This window comes from Phaethon lepturus, unplaced genomic scaffold (genome assembly GCF_000687285.1).
Source record: "Phaethon lepturus isolate BGI_N335 unplaced genomic scaffold, ASM68728v1 scaffold45179, whole genome shotgun sequence".
In the NCBI taxonomy this organism is placed as follows: Eukaryota; Metazoa; Chordata; class Aves; order Phaethontiformes; family Phaethontidae; genus Phaethon; species Phaethon lepturus.
The window spans coordinates 1-18,970 of NW_010566402.1; the positions used below are offsets into that span (position 1 = coordinate 1).

Here is an 18,970-nt window from a genome sequence, read left to right on the forward strand (position 1 = left end):
CCGAGGGGGGGACGCGGTGCCCGTACATAGGTGGTCCGGTTCCCCCGCTCCGAGGGGAGGACGGGGCGCGTTCCCGTCTCGTCATGTGAGCCAGTTCCCACAGACTTGACTTATAAAATATCGATAACTTCCCCGAGCCGCAGCAGGAGCTGCCTCCGGGCGAGCCTCTGGCGTTCAGCGGCTCCCCACGCGGGGCTGGGTTAAGTTCACGCAGGTTTCGTGTTGGGGGGGCAGCTTGCCAAAAGCCCCTCATGTCGCCAAGGACCGAAGCCTGAACCTTGTTTTCCCTCTGTCCTGAAGGTCCACAGCTTGGGCGTTATTCTCCATAACGATGCCCGCGGTATCACCGGTATGCCCTAATCTCAGCCCCGTGAGTTGGCAGCGGTTTAACGCAGCCGTGCAGCACGGCGAGGCCAGCCCACGGTGTTTCTCAGGGCATTGTCTAATGTAACTGATCAGATATCAAGGATAATTTAATGACCAGAACTCACTGTGTCACGCTCCAGTATAAAACACATGCTCTTTTTCAGGCTTCTCTATGCAGCAGGCTGAACAGTTTCAATCATTCAGCTGTACCAACTGAAATGTTAACTTCTCGTTTAAAGTAAGCGTAGTCTTTATGTTGTTGCCACTTGTGGGTAACTTGTTGAAATCGTGCAATACATGACCTGCAAAACAGATTCAGATTCTGGTATTGTCTTTCAAACACTTTAAAATGTTTTAAAGGTGGTGATAAAAGATTGGTTAGCCTTTGGCCTTAGGTTGCTTAACTAAGTGGCTTCTAAGCATCCTTGTGGGGAGGGTTAATTATTATTATTACATGTGTGTTTTGCTAGTAAGAATTATAGAGGGGCAGACGCAGGAGTTTTAGAAATTTGGTCGATTTTTATTGTTGGCAACTTAAATGAGAAGTCAGAATTTCTATTGGAAGTATATCGGGTGACTGTTGTAGCAGGAAAGGTTTCTTGCAGAAGTATCAATGCTCAGTGATAGTACTTTTTAGAGGCGTGAATAATAACTCGAGACCTCATACAGTGCTCTGTAGCCAGTAGTTTACCTGAGCAAAGAAAGAATTGTTCTGTGTTTGATGGGAGGATTAACTGATAAGAGAAACCTGCAGCAGCGGCATCAAGCCGTTGAATATCCATGACATGTTTTTTTTTTTAAATAATGAGAGTAGCAAGAGAGCTTTTTGAAGGACAAAGGTTTGAAGACCCTTTGGCATTAGCAGGAATTAATTGGGAATAAATAGAAGCTTCTGTCTGACTAATAGACTGATAGTACGGTATAAATACGGGAACACACTGGTTTAGATTCCCATGACTTAGGTGTCCATGGTGTGTGGCTTGTGAAGCCTAATTAAATGATGTTTTAAAATAAAAAGTTTGATTAGGATATTTGGCACTTCCTAAGAAGTGCTTGAAAGTCAAGCCAAAAGTTTTCTGAAAAAAACATAGATTTCAAGATTTAGACCTTGCTATAGTAAGTTCTCTGATTATATTATTATATTTTTAAAAATCATTGTTCTGTTTTTGAACTCAGGCTGTTCTTTTTACTTTTTGGACTGTTTGACTGATGTTTTTATGATTTGTTGCTGGCTTTGAAGTATGCTGTACTGATAACCCATTTCCAACAAAAGTATAACAAAAATAAAACATAATTTTACAGCATGAAGAGTAGACTAGGTTGCACCATTCCCTTCATTATAAGAGGTCTTTTTTCTGGGAACTATAGGATTAATTTTTTTCTTACCCTGAAAGACTTTGCACTTTCAGAAAAAAAAACTGAAACAACCATCATGTAGGCATGTAGAATATTGCTGGAAATTGTAAGCTAAATTGTTGTCTATTTTTGCTTTTGTTTTCTGTCTTTGCTTTGGCTGTGCTCTGCTTCAGAAGTCGTCTCTGCCTCAAAAAAAAAATTCAAATGTCTTACTGCTGATTTTCTTGTGCAAACAACTCTCCTACCCTATAGCGATATTTTTATTAATAAAGGTTTGTGCAATTTGTATGTTAACTATAAAAGATTTTTAAATGAAGCAAAGTGTGTTAATATAGTTCCAGTAAGTTTAACATGCTGCCCATCCCACCCTTGGCACTGAAATAATAATAAAATCTCAGGTTTTCTTCCAGAATGTACAGAAAAGCTAGCATTTCTAGTAGGAATATGTTATTCTGGGCACAGTTGTTACGAAATACATAGATGCAATACATTGTTTGTTGGGTTAAAAAAAAAAAAACAAACTTTTTTCTTCTGCTTCATGCATTATGATTGGTTATTGTCATTTGCCTATTCCCTTATGCAGTCGTGCTGAAGTGGAATACCCCTCTGAAGCTGGGTTGCTGGCATTGATGTGTAGGAGTATTAATTCAAAGAAAGAACACAGTGCTGTATCTTTGGTAATTCATCAGTTCTTTTACCTGAGGTGTTGCATGTGTGGTTGGAGACCAGAACTTCTGTTTAATGGTATCACTTCCAGATCTTGAAATCTGTCTGCTGCGGGCAAGTAGGATTATAAAAATAATATTAGGGGGGAAGGGAAGGGCAGGAAGGGAAGAGGAAAAGGAACAAAGACAGTGAAGTAGCAGTTTCCCTCTCCTGAAGGGAACAGACTTAAAAGAAGTGAAACAGTCTTTGTATCTCTAGTTTTTTCAAATAGCAATGCTCATCAAGATTAGGATCTGGGTGTCTTAAGTAGCTGTTGTTTGCTCTCCAGGATAGAGAAACCAAAGGGCATCATGTCTTAGATGCTTATGTTCGCATTTTTATACAAATAACATCACTGAGAATGTAGAGGGACTTGGGTTCTTCGGATAAGCAGGTGAATGAGGCTGTGGTGGGTAGAAGCAGAGGAATACCTTTTACAAGCGTGTCCTTGCTCACCTGCTAAAAAAAAAACCAAAACAAAACAACCTTAAACCCCACACACACACAAAAGAAAACTTAGCGTCTTTGTGGTGGGGGAGAAAAGTAAAAGAATTTTTTTAAGTCTGGCTCATAGTTGAAGAATCATGTAGAAAGAAGAAAAAAAAAAAACCAAGAACATTACACTCAGAAACAAAATACGTTCTGCACTTGAAGACTGCACAGACTAGAGTATGTTCTGTAATAGGAAACAAATTGGCACAAACTGTGGAAGGAAAAAAAGTTTTAAGAAGTGTAGGAGATCTTCTTGCATCTCGAACTGTAGTACTTCATAAAATGTCCAGATAAAGCAAACACTGCATAGTACAAAATGGTTCTTTTAAAATACGTGGCATAGTTTTTGCGCATTCTCTGGCATTCAGAGTTCAGCATTTTGAATGTTTTAGCCTGAGTTTGTAGGTTTAGTGTTGACAGGCTCTCTAAATGTGCTGGTTTTTTACCTGCATCAAAAATGTAACTTTGACAAACGGTGCTGCGTGGTGCATGGTCACCATCATGAAAAGTGTAATTGTTCATGTAATGTATTTATAACAGGCATTTAGCTGCTGTGATAATAAGCACTGTACAATCAACAAAATGGTACAGCGACGCTCTGCGTGCTTTTCTAGTTGTACAAATACACATCTGAATTGAGACAGAAATAGCAACTTTAGTTATAGCTACAGTACAAATGATTCATACAGGTGACTGAGGAAGACTTTCAGAGTTGTCAAGTTGAAAGCTGGCAGTTCAGGTTTTTCTCTTATAGGGACATCTTTGGAGACAACGTGTTGTCGCAGAAGGCTGTTTTGCTAGGCCAGGAACGTGGCACGTGCATGGTAACTGCCATGCATCTCTTTAATGCTGCATGTTTTGAGTTTAGGTCCTGCTGTCTGACAATTTAACTGTACTGCTGCATCAGTAATGCCACGTAATAAGCCTGCCATTAGACTGTTTGAAATTCAGTCTTCCTGGGTGTCTTGGCACCACTGTAAAACTATTTTAAATGTGCATTTTCAAAAAGTAAATATAAATGCAGAGGATTTTATTAGGATTTGTCATTAGATTAATGAATTATTAACGCTATAGTTTGGTTACTTATTGATGACTGATGGGGATTTTAACCAATGTATATATGCATGCCTCCATCAGTACCCCAACTTCTTATATGTTAGATTAACATAGCAGTTTCTGAGATGTCTTGCCCTTCCTCACACCCAAGTGAACAGCGAGCCTTCTCCCTGGAGCAGGGGTGCAGCTTTGCACTGATGTGACTCGAGAATCTGTAGATACAGAACCAACTCGGGGACTGGTTCCTTAATCACCTTAATCTGATTTAACTGCAGGCTGCTGCCAAAAGGAGTGGCGGCACCCAGCCCCCTGCCTCGGGCTGTCTATTCCACCTGGGGTTCAGTTGCTGTGAAGCAACTACAGGATTTTACTTCTGTATCTCTGCATTTGGGAAGGGCCCATGTAAGGCATTAATAAAAATTATCCTAAAGTAGAAATTCCTGCTGTACTTATCTTCAGTAATTCTTACACTGCTATTCCTGAGCTCTGCAACAGACCTTCCAGTTCATTCAAATCGGTATTCATTATAGATAACATAACAACCGTACTAGTCTGCTCTAACTCGGTCTTGAGCTGAGAATGCCAGTAATGATAAATTCTGTAAAACGGGACTTCAGCTGTGGCCTGCAAAGTTACTTTCCTTCACAGCTACCTTCATTCACAGCGAGTTCAGATTTTACATCTGTGCTTCCATATGTGTCGTTGAGTTCTACTGTACATCTTGATTTACCAGTTCATGAAAAAATACTGGTAGTTAAGTGTGAACATTGGAAGTCTTTTAATGAAGATCTTGATCATTCTGGGAAACTTAGAAAGCAGTTGGAAGTAGGTCTGCTTTGTTGGGAGCATGAAGCACGCCTAGATTGTGCAGCTCCCTGAGGCAGTCTTGTCTTTTTATGGCCTCGCCATGTTTCCTCCCTCCATAGAGCTACCAAGAAAAATCTTATGTTGTAGAATACTTTAATAGATTCTAATGGGATTCAAATCATAAAATGTCAAGAATAAAATATAGAGAGAGTTAGGGGAAACAATCAGATTAGCTGATATACTGCTCTGACCTGGGAGGACATACACTGTCATTCTTAAATGGCACTGTAAGTTCATAGCTAAAAGATTACTCCAGTCTTTGAGATGGTAAAAGTATTTTGAACTCTTCTGTCTGTTTTCTGTAAATGATCCAGAAGCTCCCTGGTCCTGACACTTGGAAGCGTATGTGGTTGTTACTGAAATTAGTGTCAGTACAGATTGAGTTTCACTCCTCTTTCCTAGTTGTGTATGAAAGGGAGTGGAATGGCTTGTGGTATGTGTTCTAACAAAAATGTAACAAAGAATAGCTGGTAAAGCAGCAGCAAATGTCTCCTTTCCCCTTTATGTCATGCAGTGGCAGAACTTTGACAGTCTCCCATGTGAATGCAGGTGGTAGTGCTCTGGTACTGATGTCGAAGTGTTAATCTGATGTTCTGTTGAAAAAGGCATCCATCTCAGCCACTCCGTATGGAAAGAAAGAAAGGTAGATACTACTCAGGTGTAGATGGGTGTTAAAGATTATATTCTTCCCACCTCTTTCTTTGCATATGAGAACATCATTTATTTGTTTTGAAGAATAGGCCCTTTCTCCTAGATCAGGCCAGGTTGAAAAGTGAGTTAGTTGTTTGTGCCACTTCAACAGCATAGGCAGGACTAGTTCTGCTGTGGTGCGGCCTTTGCTGGGTGAAGAGAGACAGGGGTTGTTGAGCCTTGTTGCCCTGGGACACAAACTTAACTTTAAATGTCACTTTAAGATAAGTAAAAAGAGTTCCCTGGAAGTTTTAGAGCAGAAAGAAGATTTTCTCAGAAGGAACTGGCTCTTATTCAACACAGGGCCCTACAATGAATTGCTTGCTTTGACTGGTAGCATGGTTTTACTGAGAACTTGCGTATAACTGCACTTGTAATTGTTGTTCTTTATATTCTAGCTGCTATTTGAAAAGCATTATGTTTTGCTAAGTAAAGGCTTTTTTGCATAGCGTCTGTTTTTACCACAGTCTGATGGTATATACGCTGAATATAACAAAACAGCTGAGATACTATTTGAAAGTAGGAATAATCACGGGGATGCTGTCATGTGCTGGTGGGAGGAGGGTTCTGAGCATAGCTCCGTTGTAGGAGAACACTTTTACTTTACTATTTGTTTTTCAAAACAAGAGAATAAGTATAGCCTTAGTAGATTGCACCAAAGTCTAACTTAGGAGCAACGCTGAGTGAAGAAATCTGCTCAATGAAACACATACATTTTAACTGATAATGCTGAAAAGCTGTACATGTGTGATGGTTCGGGTTTTTTATTATGCTCCTGCTGCTTTTTTTTTTAAAAAGACTTTTTATATAAGGGTAGGGATCTTGCAGGTAAGCAAGGCAGTAAGAAAGCAGCATCCTTGAAGGCAATGTAGTTAGCCTAGATACTAAGGTTTGATACCATGGATGACTTTTTTATTACTGTTTCTATATAACTCTTTTTTTACTTCCTGTTACTTATTATCTGAGTCTTTTGTCATACTTTTAGTGTTGATATAGTTACTGATGTTCATGCTAAGGTGCTGCTTTTCTACAGTTCAGTTTTTCATTACGTTGTTAGAAAATGCAGGCTTAAGCAGGATATGAGGCTCAGAAAAGTCTACAGATAAACTCCTGAAGCAGTAGTGGGCCTATAGCAACTACTAAACTGGTCAAACTACTAATAGATAAATTGAACTAATTTCAACATGTCCCTTACTTGAAATTAATAGAGAAGATATTTTATTAGGCAACTCGGAATTTGGCACAATTTTTTATTTGTTCTGTTGGGGAAGTCTGTCTCTTCCTCCACTGCTGGGCTGTGAGCATGCTTGCTGTAATCCCTTTACCACTAGATGTTGCTATATGAGTGATTGATAGAGTCTTATCTGATGTTGTATGGATTAATTTCTTAAGAAAAGGAGGAGATATCACTGTGGCAGTACGACTGTCTATTCTGAAATTAGTATTTTGAGATGTTTGCCTGAGACATTTTTAGAGTTTATGGGCTGTTATATTAGTTATAAAGCTTGTTTCTGTCTTGTATACCCAGTAGTATGCTAGTCATTATTTCCAATTAGGCAGGTTTTTTTCTTTTCTTATGTCTATAGAACATGTGGACTCGGTAGTGAGGAAAAAAGGCAACAAAATGTAACTCAGCCAAAAAGGTTTTTACAGGAACTGTTCTGTAGCATCTGTGGCTTTTCATTCGATGAAAGATGATAGGGGAAGAAAATGGCTATACATTGCAGCACGAGGAATAATCACTTTTCAGGGGAAATTTTTGTCTTCACTTTGGCTGTTTTTTAAGCACTATCTTTTTGGTGAAGGATTACTTACCTCCTTGGGGGTTTGCTGTGCTTATTCTACACAGAAATCTACAAATAGAAAAGCTCCATCAGGGTGAACTGAAGTTATCCTAAGGAAAAATTTCATTGCATGGATTGTGTAAACTCACTGAGACTGAAGTAAAGCTGGAAAGGAATCTACAAGTGAATAAAACAAGAAGTTTGGAATTGGATTTGGGGAATCTGGGCTTGGAAATGCCTCAGGTAAATTCTGTTATGATTCTATTTGCTTCTGTAAATAATTTTGCTTCCTTATTTAAAAAAAAAAAAAGAAAAGAAAGTTTAAGAGCAAATTTGACTGGCATTAGCAGGGAGAGTTTATAAGAGATTAAATGGTGTCTATTTTTTAGGGTCCCAGTAGTGTCTATGGTGGAAGCTATGTTGCTGCTTCTGGTATTGTATTTGCTCACACAGCAAGATTTAGCAAAGTTGTTGTCTTGACGAGGGTGGATGCCTGGAGAAGCAGCCTTTTATTACTGCAGTGATTCACACATCAGCACACTGAATGACTTTCAGCAGTACAGTGTTTCTCCCTTCCCAACCCTCAGGGCGAGTGTGTCTAGAAGAGAAACAGAGGTCTGGAATTAAATGTAGCAGAAAGCCTTTGCTGCCCATTCCCTGCATATGACCAGTCATCCTGGATAATGTTTTTTTTGCAAAGCTACACTTTCTCCTCGAGCGATATAACACTCTTGATTTAGTTCTAATAAATTTTGCTTTTGTTACAATCTCAGGTGGAAGTTTCATGAGTTCCTATGGTTCTAGAAACAGTCAACACTAGTACGGAATCGTTTGTATTAGGGTGAAGGCTCTGCAAGCGTGTAGTGCCTATTGATACAGATCTTGCCAGTACTCGCTTGCCTCTTCTACAAATGCTAACATATCCCTAAACTTGGCAAACGCATAAGAATTTCAAACCAACAAAAAAGAATGAATGAGCAATGCTGTTGCAGCTATATGATGAATACAAATGTGTCCTTTGATTAAAGATCTGCATGTTGTTAGCTGCTGTTGAAGCATTCTCTCGCTCTGAGAAATGACATGCTTATCTGTGTAGGTAAAAACCTTCCAGATGCAAGTACAGCACAAGCTCAGAGGCTTGGATGAAATGGCAATACTCTTTATGTTTTGCTGAAGAAAAGAATATGCCTTTTTATAGCATGCTTCAAATGTCAGTATCAATTTTGTTGTAGCCCAGTGTGAGTGGAATGGACCCTCCTTTTGGGGATGCCTTTCGGAGCCATGTGTTTTCAGAGCAGACTCTGATGAGCACGGATCTCTTGGCAAGCAGTTCAGATCCAGACTTCATGTATGAACTGGTAGGTCATCTTCCTCTGTGTGTGTATATAACTTCTTCTCTTTGACTAATACCCTGAGTTCATGTAGTAGTAAATGGGTATTTGCTCAAGAATGCTAGATCATTCATTACTGCTAGCAGCTGATTAGGGAAGAGCCTAACTGCTTGTCCAGTAAATGTGATGCTTCTTCAATAGGTGCTGGTTAAAGCTGGCTGTCAAGAGAGGCTTGATATACAGTCTCAAATAAAGCTGTGTTGGTGTTACGTAATGGTGCTTGAGACTCTTCCTTACAATCTTTTCTGCAAGAGCAGCTATATGCTACTTCACCCAAGCTGTGAATGCAGGGGAAGCAAAATAAAAGTTGACTCATGAGCTACTTATACTAGCATTCTTTTTTTTTTTTCCTGCATCAAAAGAGAAAGGCAGGTCGTAGTCATTAATTGATCGTGTTAGAATGAGGTTTTCCAGGGACTGCTAAACTTGAGTATATACTGTTAAGCACACAGCAGAGATTGACCTAGGTTAATAGAGGCTAGAACAGCTTGTCTGTGATGTCTCTCATATTTTAAATACATGGATATTGGTACTAGTCTAGTTGCTGATGACCAGATAAATTTGGAATAGCAGAAGAAGAATCCAGCAGCATTTGACTTGACATCTTTAGCAATCTCTACAGAAAGATATGCTGCTGAAGTATGGAAGCTGGACTTCATTTTGAGGCTCAAAAGAAGCTTTTAGTTGGAAGTTGAGGTATCTTCATATACTATCGCTCTCTTACACTTCACTGGAATTAAGCTTACCATACTAGATTAAGTAGAGGATGGAGATGATTGATAACTTTCCTTGTATTAATTTTTTACTTGTCTTATTGTGCACAGGACAGAGAAATGGACTATCAGCAAAGCTCCAGAGACAACTTACTTTCAATGGAGGACTGCAAAGACCTTGAGAACTTGGAGTCTTTTACGGACATCCTGGACAAAGAAGCTGCTCTCACCTCAAAGTGGGAGCAGTGGGACACCTACTGTGAAGACTTAACTAAGTACACTAAATTAACCAGCTGTGACATCTGGGGAACAAAAGAGGTGGATTACCTGGGCCTTGATGATTTTTCAAGCCCATACCAAGATGAAGAGGTGATAAGCAAAACACCAACACTGGCTCAGCTTAACAGTGAGGACTCCCAACCTGTTTCTGATTCACTCTATTACCCTGATTTGCTCTTTAGTGTAAAACAAAACCCCTTAAATTCTTTGTTACCTGGCAAAAAAATTGCAACCAGAGCAGCAGCCCCAGTCTGTTCCTCCAAGAACGTTCAGGCTGAGGCACCTTTGTCGGACTGTGTTCAGAAGGCAAGCAAACCTGCAACTCAGCCTGCTTCCAGTACACAAATCATGGTGAAGACCAATGTGTACAATAATGAAAAGGTGAACATTCATGTTGAATGTAAAGACTATGTTAAAAAGGCAAAAGTAAAGATCAATCCTTTACCACAGAGCAGACCAGTGCTGAGCCAGACACATGCTGATGCAGCGAAGGAAAACACCTGTTATTGTGGTGCTGTAGCAAAGAAACAAGAAAGAAAAGGAATAGAGTCCACGCATAGTCAGAGTACGCCTCCTATTTTGCCTTTTAAAGAGACTCAAGAACTGCTTCTCAGTCCACCCCAGGAAACCCCAGGGCTTATTGTGGGGGAGAGCAGTCTTTCTGCCAGCACATCAGTGTCAGATTCTTCACAGAAGAAAGAGGAGCACAACTATTCTCTTTTTGTAACAGACAGTTTGGGTGAACAGTCAGCCAAAGGAGATCCTGAAGAAGATGAGGATGATGAGGACGATATTGAAGATGAGGACCATGATGAAGGATTCGGCAGTGAGCATGAGCTGTCTGAAAATGATGATGAGGAAGAAGATTATGAGGATGATAAAGATGACGACATCAGCGACACTTTCTCAGAACCAGGTACCAGCAATGTTTGGCTTTGTTAACATGGAGGTTAATGGATTTCTCTGCCAAGTGGGAAAGAACGCTTTTGAATGCTTTATAGGCACAGATGTGCACCACTGATCGTAAACTATGAACTTTCATCCCAGATTTTCTAAGTGCTTTGCAAAATATAATTAATGAAAACTGTACAAGGTCTCTATTGCCCTGTTTTGAGAAAACTGTATAAACTGTGGCCATGCAACAAAAATAATAACAGAGAATACAGGAAACCTAGCTTGTAGCCTAAAGTCGTAGAGGACTACCTGCAATTGTTGTTGTCTTGTTTTATGGCAGAGCTTTCTAGTGCTGCGGTAGGTTGCTGCTTTGAATTTAGCCAGAGTTGTGTGTCTTGATAGCTGGTATGAAATCATAGCCTGAGTGAAATAATTTCATAATTACTTAAGTCCTACTGTAGGTACAGTTTTCTAAAGAACCCAGAGAATACCTACCACTGAAACTAATAGAAGCGTTTCTTGGTGGTTTTCAGCAGTAACACTTAGTGGGTCTTCAAAGGATACTGAATTCCTCTCTCCTGCATGTAGAAATGGAGCCTTAACAACAGAAATAAGAACTAACCTTCACCTAGAAGGTAACAAAGCGGTAACGTTGTGTAAAAATAAAATCTGAAGGGAAAAGGACAGGACTGTAACCAAGTATTAGTTTCATTGTAGAAAGTATTATAATATTCACATTTTATAAATGCTTTGTAGTGCAGTATAAGTATTAAGGTATTCCGACTTTCGGCAATATGTAACTTGGGGGGCAAAGCAGTTGAAATTTTGCGTTTTTAAAAACAGTAGCTTCCCTAAAGCTTGTCAGTGTTTGTCGTAATGAACACTCAGATTAAATTATTTTCTAAGTAGGTTTCCTGAGTTGACATTAAACTTCTTAAGCATTATACCCTTTATGTGACTTTTACGTGCACATAAGACATTCTTATTAGCATTTTAAAACCTTTTCCTCCCTCCTTCTGAATTGAACTCCCTCTAATTTCTGGGAGGGAATTTTGAGTAGCTATTACAGCTCTGTAATGATTGCTGTACTGCACAGTGCTTTGCAGCCCACGGAGGCATGTTGCACAGAAAGCCTGGTAACTTTGAAAAAGAGATGTTGTATTAAAATGCTGGGATTTCAGTTGGTGGAATTAGATTAACTATTTGCTCTTTGTTCAAATTTTACTGACAAGCAGTCGCACAGCTATGTCGTGCCGTACAGTAACTGAGGAACTTGGCTTATACAAGCCTGCTAGAATTTTAAGTGAATGAAGCCATTCACCTCAAGTATGGTGATATTGAAAGTTTCACCATACCTTTTGATTATATTAGAAGGTAATGTCTCCTTAATTATGTCACTCTTGTACTTTGTGTTGCTTTTTTACCTTTAGAGTAAATGTAAATACTATGGATAAAGTTTCTTGAAATAGTAGTACTGAAACCAAAATCAGTTGATAAATTTAGAGTGAAGATGTAATTTACTGGAAGAACAAAAAACTTACTAGTTATTGCTGACCCTTTTGATGTATTTTATACACAGTTTGCTTTTGTTTATTCTTCGTGTATGTTTTTGGAGTGCATGAAATGCTTTCTTAAAGCATTTGTGTTGTCTGAGGAAATACTTAGATATAGTGAACTCCAGGAACTTGGAGAAATAACTAAAAACATGACTGGCTGTCAGGAAAGTTTGGGCAACAATGTTTTTTATTATCACCATGATACAGATTTAGCAATTTTGGTCACCTGCAACTGTAATTTATGGGGGGAATTATCAGCCCAGGCCTTTTCTAGCACTTTAACTTTTTTTTACCTAGCTCATTTAATAGACATAATTGTAAATGACTGCTTCTCCCATCAAGTAGTCAAGAGATTCCATAAACGGGAGATGCAACAACTGATTCTGTTTTCAGTAGCATTGGAGAAGAAATAGCTGAAAGGGAAAAGTGCTTGTAAGGATGTGGAGATTGTTTAAATAGGTTGCATTGCATCTATTCTAAGCACCTGGACCATCAGCTGGGGGAAAACGACTTGTAAATGATTTGATGGAAGTCAGCATGATTAAATGGTAAAGAGAAAGGTTTTTCTGGTTTTGTTTTGGTGGGGCTATTTTTGCCTTTAATCTGGTAAGATGCAGATGTCATCCCTATCCTGTTCTCTGTTTTACTTAATGCTGGTGAATTTAAACCTAAAACCTTGCAAAAGGCTTGAAAGGTAAATACAAAACCCCTTTCAGATTTCTTAGAAGCCCACCAAAGAAAGTGAGACTGCTGTATGATCTTTGCTAAAAGGAGAATTCAAGGAAGATGAATACAGTGCAGAAAAGCTAAATGAATTTGTTGCACTCCTGTATGTTATGGACTAGGTTAGGACATTGCACACTAGATTATTGTGTGTAATTTTAAAATGATAGCAGGTCAATGTTAGAGTTGCAAGGCAGGATGCATTAAGTCAACATAATTTAGGTTGCTAACTTAATTAGAGTTTAAATAAGCAAGCAGGAAGTCTTGATTTTAACCTTGTTTTACATTTGTACACATCAGCTCTTAAAGAGATTTGTTTTCATCAGTTGGTTTAATTCTGTGTTATCATGAAGATGGGCTAAATTTATACATATCTATATAATGAGTTACATAGCTTGACATGTTATTTCAAATGGAAAGTAAGTGGTTTTTTAAGAGTATTTTGATAAGTCAAACGGCATTTGGGTAAAAGGGAAGTACAGTTAAAAATATGGTATTTGAAACTATACTTAATGTAAATTGTCATAATCATTTTGGCTATACAAGAAAAATGTTTTATAAAGCATGTTTTATTGTTTGATTTGTCTTTTAAAATACTGTCTTTTTAATAAAATAGAGAATCAAAGTAAATGAGTTGATGAAATGATTAGAAACAGAACTCTAGAACTGATTTCATCCTTCTGTGCACCTAACTTTTATTCATACTTGGGGATATGAGGTGAGAGTCAGACCAAAGCCAGAAAGTTTGTTTTTCCTCTTTCAACTGGTTTTCCAAGTGCAAACAGATTAATTGAATGGTCTGTTTTAAAAAGAAGAAAGTGTTGTTTGTGCTACTGTTAAAAAAATGAAGCAGAGCTGAAGCGTATGGGGTCAAGGCTTGTTAAGCTTACAGTCTGTTCAGTGGTAGGCTTTTCTTGAAGCTTCATCAGTGTATGTGATGTTTTGAAATGCATTCTTTTTTAAGTAAATTTAAACTATTATGTAGCATTTTAGTACAAAAGGCAATGCAGTGGTTTGTGTTTTTTTTAACCTTGGTATAGGCTGTCTTTATTTTCTAAAGCATACGTAGGATTTTAAAACTGTGGTTTGTGTTTACATAATTGTGGTATAAATATTTATGCAATGTGGATAGTGACATTACAGTTTCCATGTACTTCACGAACAGTCCATCATATCAAGTGCATCATAGTATACCTCTAAAATATTGTGTAGCTTTACTGTGAATCATTTCTCTTCATCCCACTAAAGAGGTGAGGAAGAGATTGAACAGCTTGTGTCCAGATCCCTTCAATTTAGATGGTCTTTTCATATGGGCTTTAGGTCATTGTCCTGATAACAGAGCCCCCTTCTTCTAGCCTAATATAGATTGGTGGTTTGATTTATTTCCCAAAGGTATTCAAACTCAAGGAAGAGCAAGAGTTGAACTGGATGATCCTAATGTGTCCCTTCCAACTCAGAATATTCGTGATTGAACAATTTTGTTTTCTTTATTAGTCTTTTACTAATCCATCTTTATTATCTGCTTCTCTTTCCATGCTTTTTGATTAGATATTAATTAAAATGTGGAGGCGAGTTACCATTATGTTTCTGCAAATTCATGGAGAAAATTGTAAGGATGGAAGAACAGTCTCTAACAGCTGTTGTCTGTACTTGACAGTAGTGGGACTTGGCGGGGGGAGAAGAGCAATAGAGCTTAAGGGGTCAGAGAACGTAAAGGGGCTTTCAATGTATAAATAATTTGTGTCTTTTCAACTAATGAAGCACCATCACTGCTCAGTGTCTATCCCTGGATTTAAGGCAAGTACCCCGTAGCTGCTACTGAAAACCAAGTCTATTAAATAATGTAAAACAGGCCTCATCTGTGGTTTTGCTCTTAACGTGAATACTCAGTCCACTGTTAAAGGGCTAGAAACAGTTTTGTCAACAGTATATAAACAATGCAATGCATCCTTTTAGGGTATGAAAATGATTCTGTGGAGGATTTAAAAGAAATGACTGCAATATCCTCTCGGAAAAGAGGCAAGCGAAGATACTTCTGGGAGTACAGCGAGCAACTAACACCATCACAACAAGAAAGAATGCTGAGGCCATCTGAGTGGAATCGAGATACGTTACCAAGTAACATGTATCAGAAGAATGGTCTCCATCATGGTAGGAACAGAGTCCTAGTTATAAGTTAATTTCTTTTATTCTGACATCTTCAGTAGCCAAACTCCCATACTTGCCAGTGCTGAGAAGTTGTGTTTTGACCATGAAAATAAATTATTAAAACACTGTCTGTTGCTCAATTAGCAGAGTTCTGCACAGTGTCTGAGAAAAGCACAGTGAACATACAGTAGTAACTTTCAGTGTGGTTTCTTCAGAGGAGCATGGACGACTTGAGAATTGTAACTTCCAAGAGTGGAAACCCCATGAGTTCAAAATTTTCTCAGTGCAATACTGTAAACATATTGGGTGGGTCACTTGACTGATATTTGCTCCTCATAGCTGTGAGTTTGTCTTGCTTGTGTTAGAAGTAAGCTGGAAGTGATCTGAGATGCAAAGTTCATTTTAACTGCAGTATGAACTAAAGGACAAGCAATAAGGAGTAACGATCTCTTTTTGCACCTCCCTACTTGTTTCTCCCACCTCTGTGAATGCAGCACAGCGAAGCAGCTACTCTTCTGTGAATAAACTATTTCTTTAAAATACCCTCTTAGAAACTTAAATCAATTGGTCTATAACTGTGTTTTATTCCCGTGCGTTTTTGATTAGCAATTTGCTCTACTGCACACATGACTAACATCACCCAGAACAAACCACTCTTAGGAGTAATGTTTGTTTTCTTGTCACAGGACCTCTTTGGTAGGCTGCTGCATTTGATTTTGGCTTTGAAGGAGAAAATGAAACCATCTTCCCTGATTGTAATGTTAGCATTACCTTACAGTTGAAAATTACTATCTTTAACATGGCAGTTTATCTTCTATTAAACTGAAGGATGTTGTTGTTGTTACTTGTAGATTTACTTTTGTAGTGAAATATCAGCACCTAAAGTCCCTATCGCTGTTCCTTCTTATGAAGGCTTATATCTATACTTGTTATTAAACAACAAATAACCAAATGTGCCTTGAGAACTCAGTCCCACCAGACACTTGGCGGAGCAAGTGACCTTTAAGTCAGGTGCATATGCGAGGGACTTGTAGGATCAAACACTACTTAACATCCAGAAGCTACAGAATAAAACACATGCAGGACTTTTTTATTTTCATGTACAGACATGTACCAAGGTCGCCTATTACCTCAGATAAATCATGGTAAGTTATAAACTCTCTAATAAATATTTCTGGAACAGGTTTTGCTAGTTTTATTAGCATTTTTCATGCAAGTGTCTGTAACAACCACCATTTTTAATAGAAGTCTAGAAAAAGACACAGTGGCAGAGAATCATAAGGAGTAAAGATTTTATCTTGAATATATTTCCTCAGGAAAGCCAGGCCTTAAATAGCTTCAAATACCTATAAAAGGGGTTTACTAGCCTTTATGCAGATCATTTAAGCTCAAGATCACTGAAGATTGTTTCAGTACCAGGCCTCAACACTCTTCCTCAATACAGAACTTTAGCAATAAGATTATTTAGGAATGTAATTAAACTTGTGTGTGCAAGAGAATATATTGTCTGAACACGTAAGTTAGCAAGTTACAGTTGGGGCAAAACAACTGGACTTGAACTTGTGACATACGTTTTTTCAGCACAGTTGTGTGTATTCTGTCTGTCACGTCCATTAGCCTGGCCAGCGGTATTTGCTCTTATCTGATCTGGATATAATATGAATTGTACAAAGCAGTTTGTCTGGAAATGCTGTTTCTATTATGAAAAGCCATAGAGATCACGTGATTCCAGTCCATTCTGTTGTAATGAACAAAGGAACTTAAACTGCATGCCAAAAAAATACATATTTAAGAATTTTTTTTTCGCAGGTTTGTATAGGTATTGTGTCACTTTCAAACCCAATTTTCTGCATATTTTAAACAGGAAAATATGCAGCAAAGAAGTCACGGAGGACTGATGTAGAAGACCTGACTCCCAACCCCAGAAAACTTCTACAGATTGGTAATGAACTGAGGAAGCTGAATAAGGTGATCAGTGACCTGACGCCAGTCAGTGAACTTCCCTTAACTGCCAGACCGAGGTCAAGAAAAGAAAAGAACAAGCTGGCTTCCAGGTATGTGTTAGATAATGCTACATGGATGAGTAAATTTGGATTACTACAACTGTATGATTAAGATCTAACTAATTTTTGCCTCCAGAGATCCTGCTTCCTCGTGGCAGTTCCTGCAATGGGCTAATTAACAGTTTGTCAAAAAGCAGGGCAACGGGCACTTTGGAGATGTAGTTTGGAAGCCGGCTTGTTTAGCTGCAGGGCAAATGATTGATACAGTGGTGAAATCCACGAGTGTGAAATGTAAGCAGAGAGAGGTTAGCAGAGTGCTTCCAGTGAAGGTGAGTGAGAAGATAGATGATTTTGTACTTCACAGCTCCGAGAGTATTGGTTGATAAATTGCTGTGGCAAACAAACAGATGCTCTTAGTATTCTGGAATTTTTGTTAGTGTTCTAATTCTTCCCCTCTTCTTACTATAGGGCTTGTAGACTAAAAAAGAAAGCCCAGTATGAAGCCAATAAAGTAAAACTCTGGGGTCTCAACACGGAATATGGTAAATACAACTCTTCACATCTTAATTTTTCTTTTGTTCAGACAAGTCTGTGTTTTGCACCATCATGTAACCTGGGTCATACCTGGCAGTTTATAGAGAAAACAGGGTTGGTACAAACCCAACAACTTTTTGTACCAATTTTTTTGGTACAAAAACAGTCCACTCCATAAAGTGTATGTGAATTGGGTTACCTGCAGTGTTGAGCTACTTTACAGATGTAAATTATGTAAATGTGTGCATGTAATGTAAATATTTTTGAAAATATGTTTACAGATGTAAAAGATTACATTTAATTTTACAGTAAGTGTGATGTGACACCTTTGACACTTGCAGATAACAGTGTGTGGACAACTGTGGATCTCTTGCTCCAGGAGGAGTGTGCTGTAAATCTAATCCATTTTTTTTTCTTTGCAGATAACTTACTGTTTGTGATCAATTCCATTAAACAAGAAATAGTTAATCGGGTGCAGGTACCTAAAGATGATAGAGGGGTCAACATGGAACAGAAGTTGAACGTACTTATTAAAGACACTCTTGGTAAGCGATATACTTAATGTATTTGCATGTATGTGAAGGGACTTATCATAAGTTAGATTACAAACACTTTCTGGAATAAGAAAAAGACAGACACGTTTCCTAATTTCAGTTTTCTGTGCCTTTTTGTTGGTTACTAACCAAAGTGTTCATGAGCTTTGTATTACTTGTAGGAAAGTACAAATCTGTGCAACGAATAGTAACCTTACAGCGTGTTTTCTTACCCTCCCTTTTTAGGGCTACCTGTAGCTGGACAGACATCAGAATTTGTGAATCAAGTTTTAGAGAAGACTGCAGAAGGAGACCCCACCGGTGGCCTTGTAGGGTTGCGAATACCAATGTCAAAAGTTTAATACATGACTTCAGCTTTTCTCATCAGTCAGATTCTACCTGTGTTGTCAAGTACTTCATTGTAAATTGCATTCTGGTCTGCATGTCAGTTTAGCATTATGTAAACACTTACAATTAGGTTCCATTGTTTTTAAGTAACAATGTAGTAAAACAAATCAAAGCATGATATCAAATGCTTCATAGCATTTTTGGAGCATAAACCAGATAGTTTCAAAGCTGCTTTAAGTTTAAATACTTAAATACTGCGGATTCTTTTTAAAATTAAGTTACCTAGGACCAGAATATATCACTTTTGTTTTAGAAGCAAAAACATGTTTTTGCTAGTAAAAAAAATTTAGCATATGCCAGACATATTGTGACAGGTTTATGCTCCAAGTAAAATAAGAGGAAGCATTTTTTTGCTAAAGCTGTCAATTTAGGGAAGGGTTTTGGGTTTTTTTTAAATAATTGGATTTTCTTTTGTTGTTCTTAAAAAACAGTAAGCTTTCTTTGCAACCATTAACTGTACATAGCACACGTG

The 18,970-nt window shown here is 38.3% G+C and overlaps 1 protein-coding gene across 2 annotated transcripts; it reads left to right on the forward strand.

The window, feature by feature from the left end:
• Positions 1-7,381: 7,381 nt before the first annotated feature.
• CREBRF (CREB3 regulatory factor) lies at positions 7,382-18,452 on the forward strand. Of its 2 annotated transcripts, XM_010295467.1 has the most exons (9): positions 7,382-7,559; positions 8,549-8,674; positions 9,532-10,615; positions 11,127-11,228; positions 14,829-15,023; positions 16,885-17,074; positions 17,492-17,565; positions 17,980-18,102; positions 18,337-18,452. In XM_010295467.1, the coding sequence occupies exons 1-9, from the start codon at positions 7,551-7,553 to the stop codon at positions 18,450-18,452; spliced, it is 2,019 nt and encodes a 672-aa protein (XP_010293769.1). In that variant the 5' UTR covers positions 7,382-7,550. The 2 variants fall into 2 exon arrangements, with proteins under 2 accessions (XP_010293769.1, XP_010293770.1); XM_010295468.1 differs by lacking the exon at positions 11,127-11,228.
• Positions 18,453-18,970: the final 518 nt, after the last annotated feature.

Excerpts from the sequence above, each read along its gene's own strand:
- CREBRF (XM_010295467.1), top strand. Across the intron at positions 11,229-14,828 it reads AACTAACCTTCACCTAGAAG|GGTATGAAAATGATTCTGTG; the intron begins GTAACAAAGCGG and ends GCATCCTTTTAG. Across the intron at positions 15,024-16,884 it reads GAAGAATGGTCTCCATCATG|GAAAATATGCAGCAAAGAAG; the intron begins GTAGGAACAGAG and ends TATTTTAAACAG.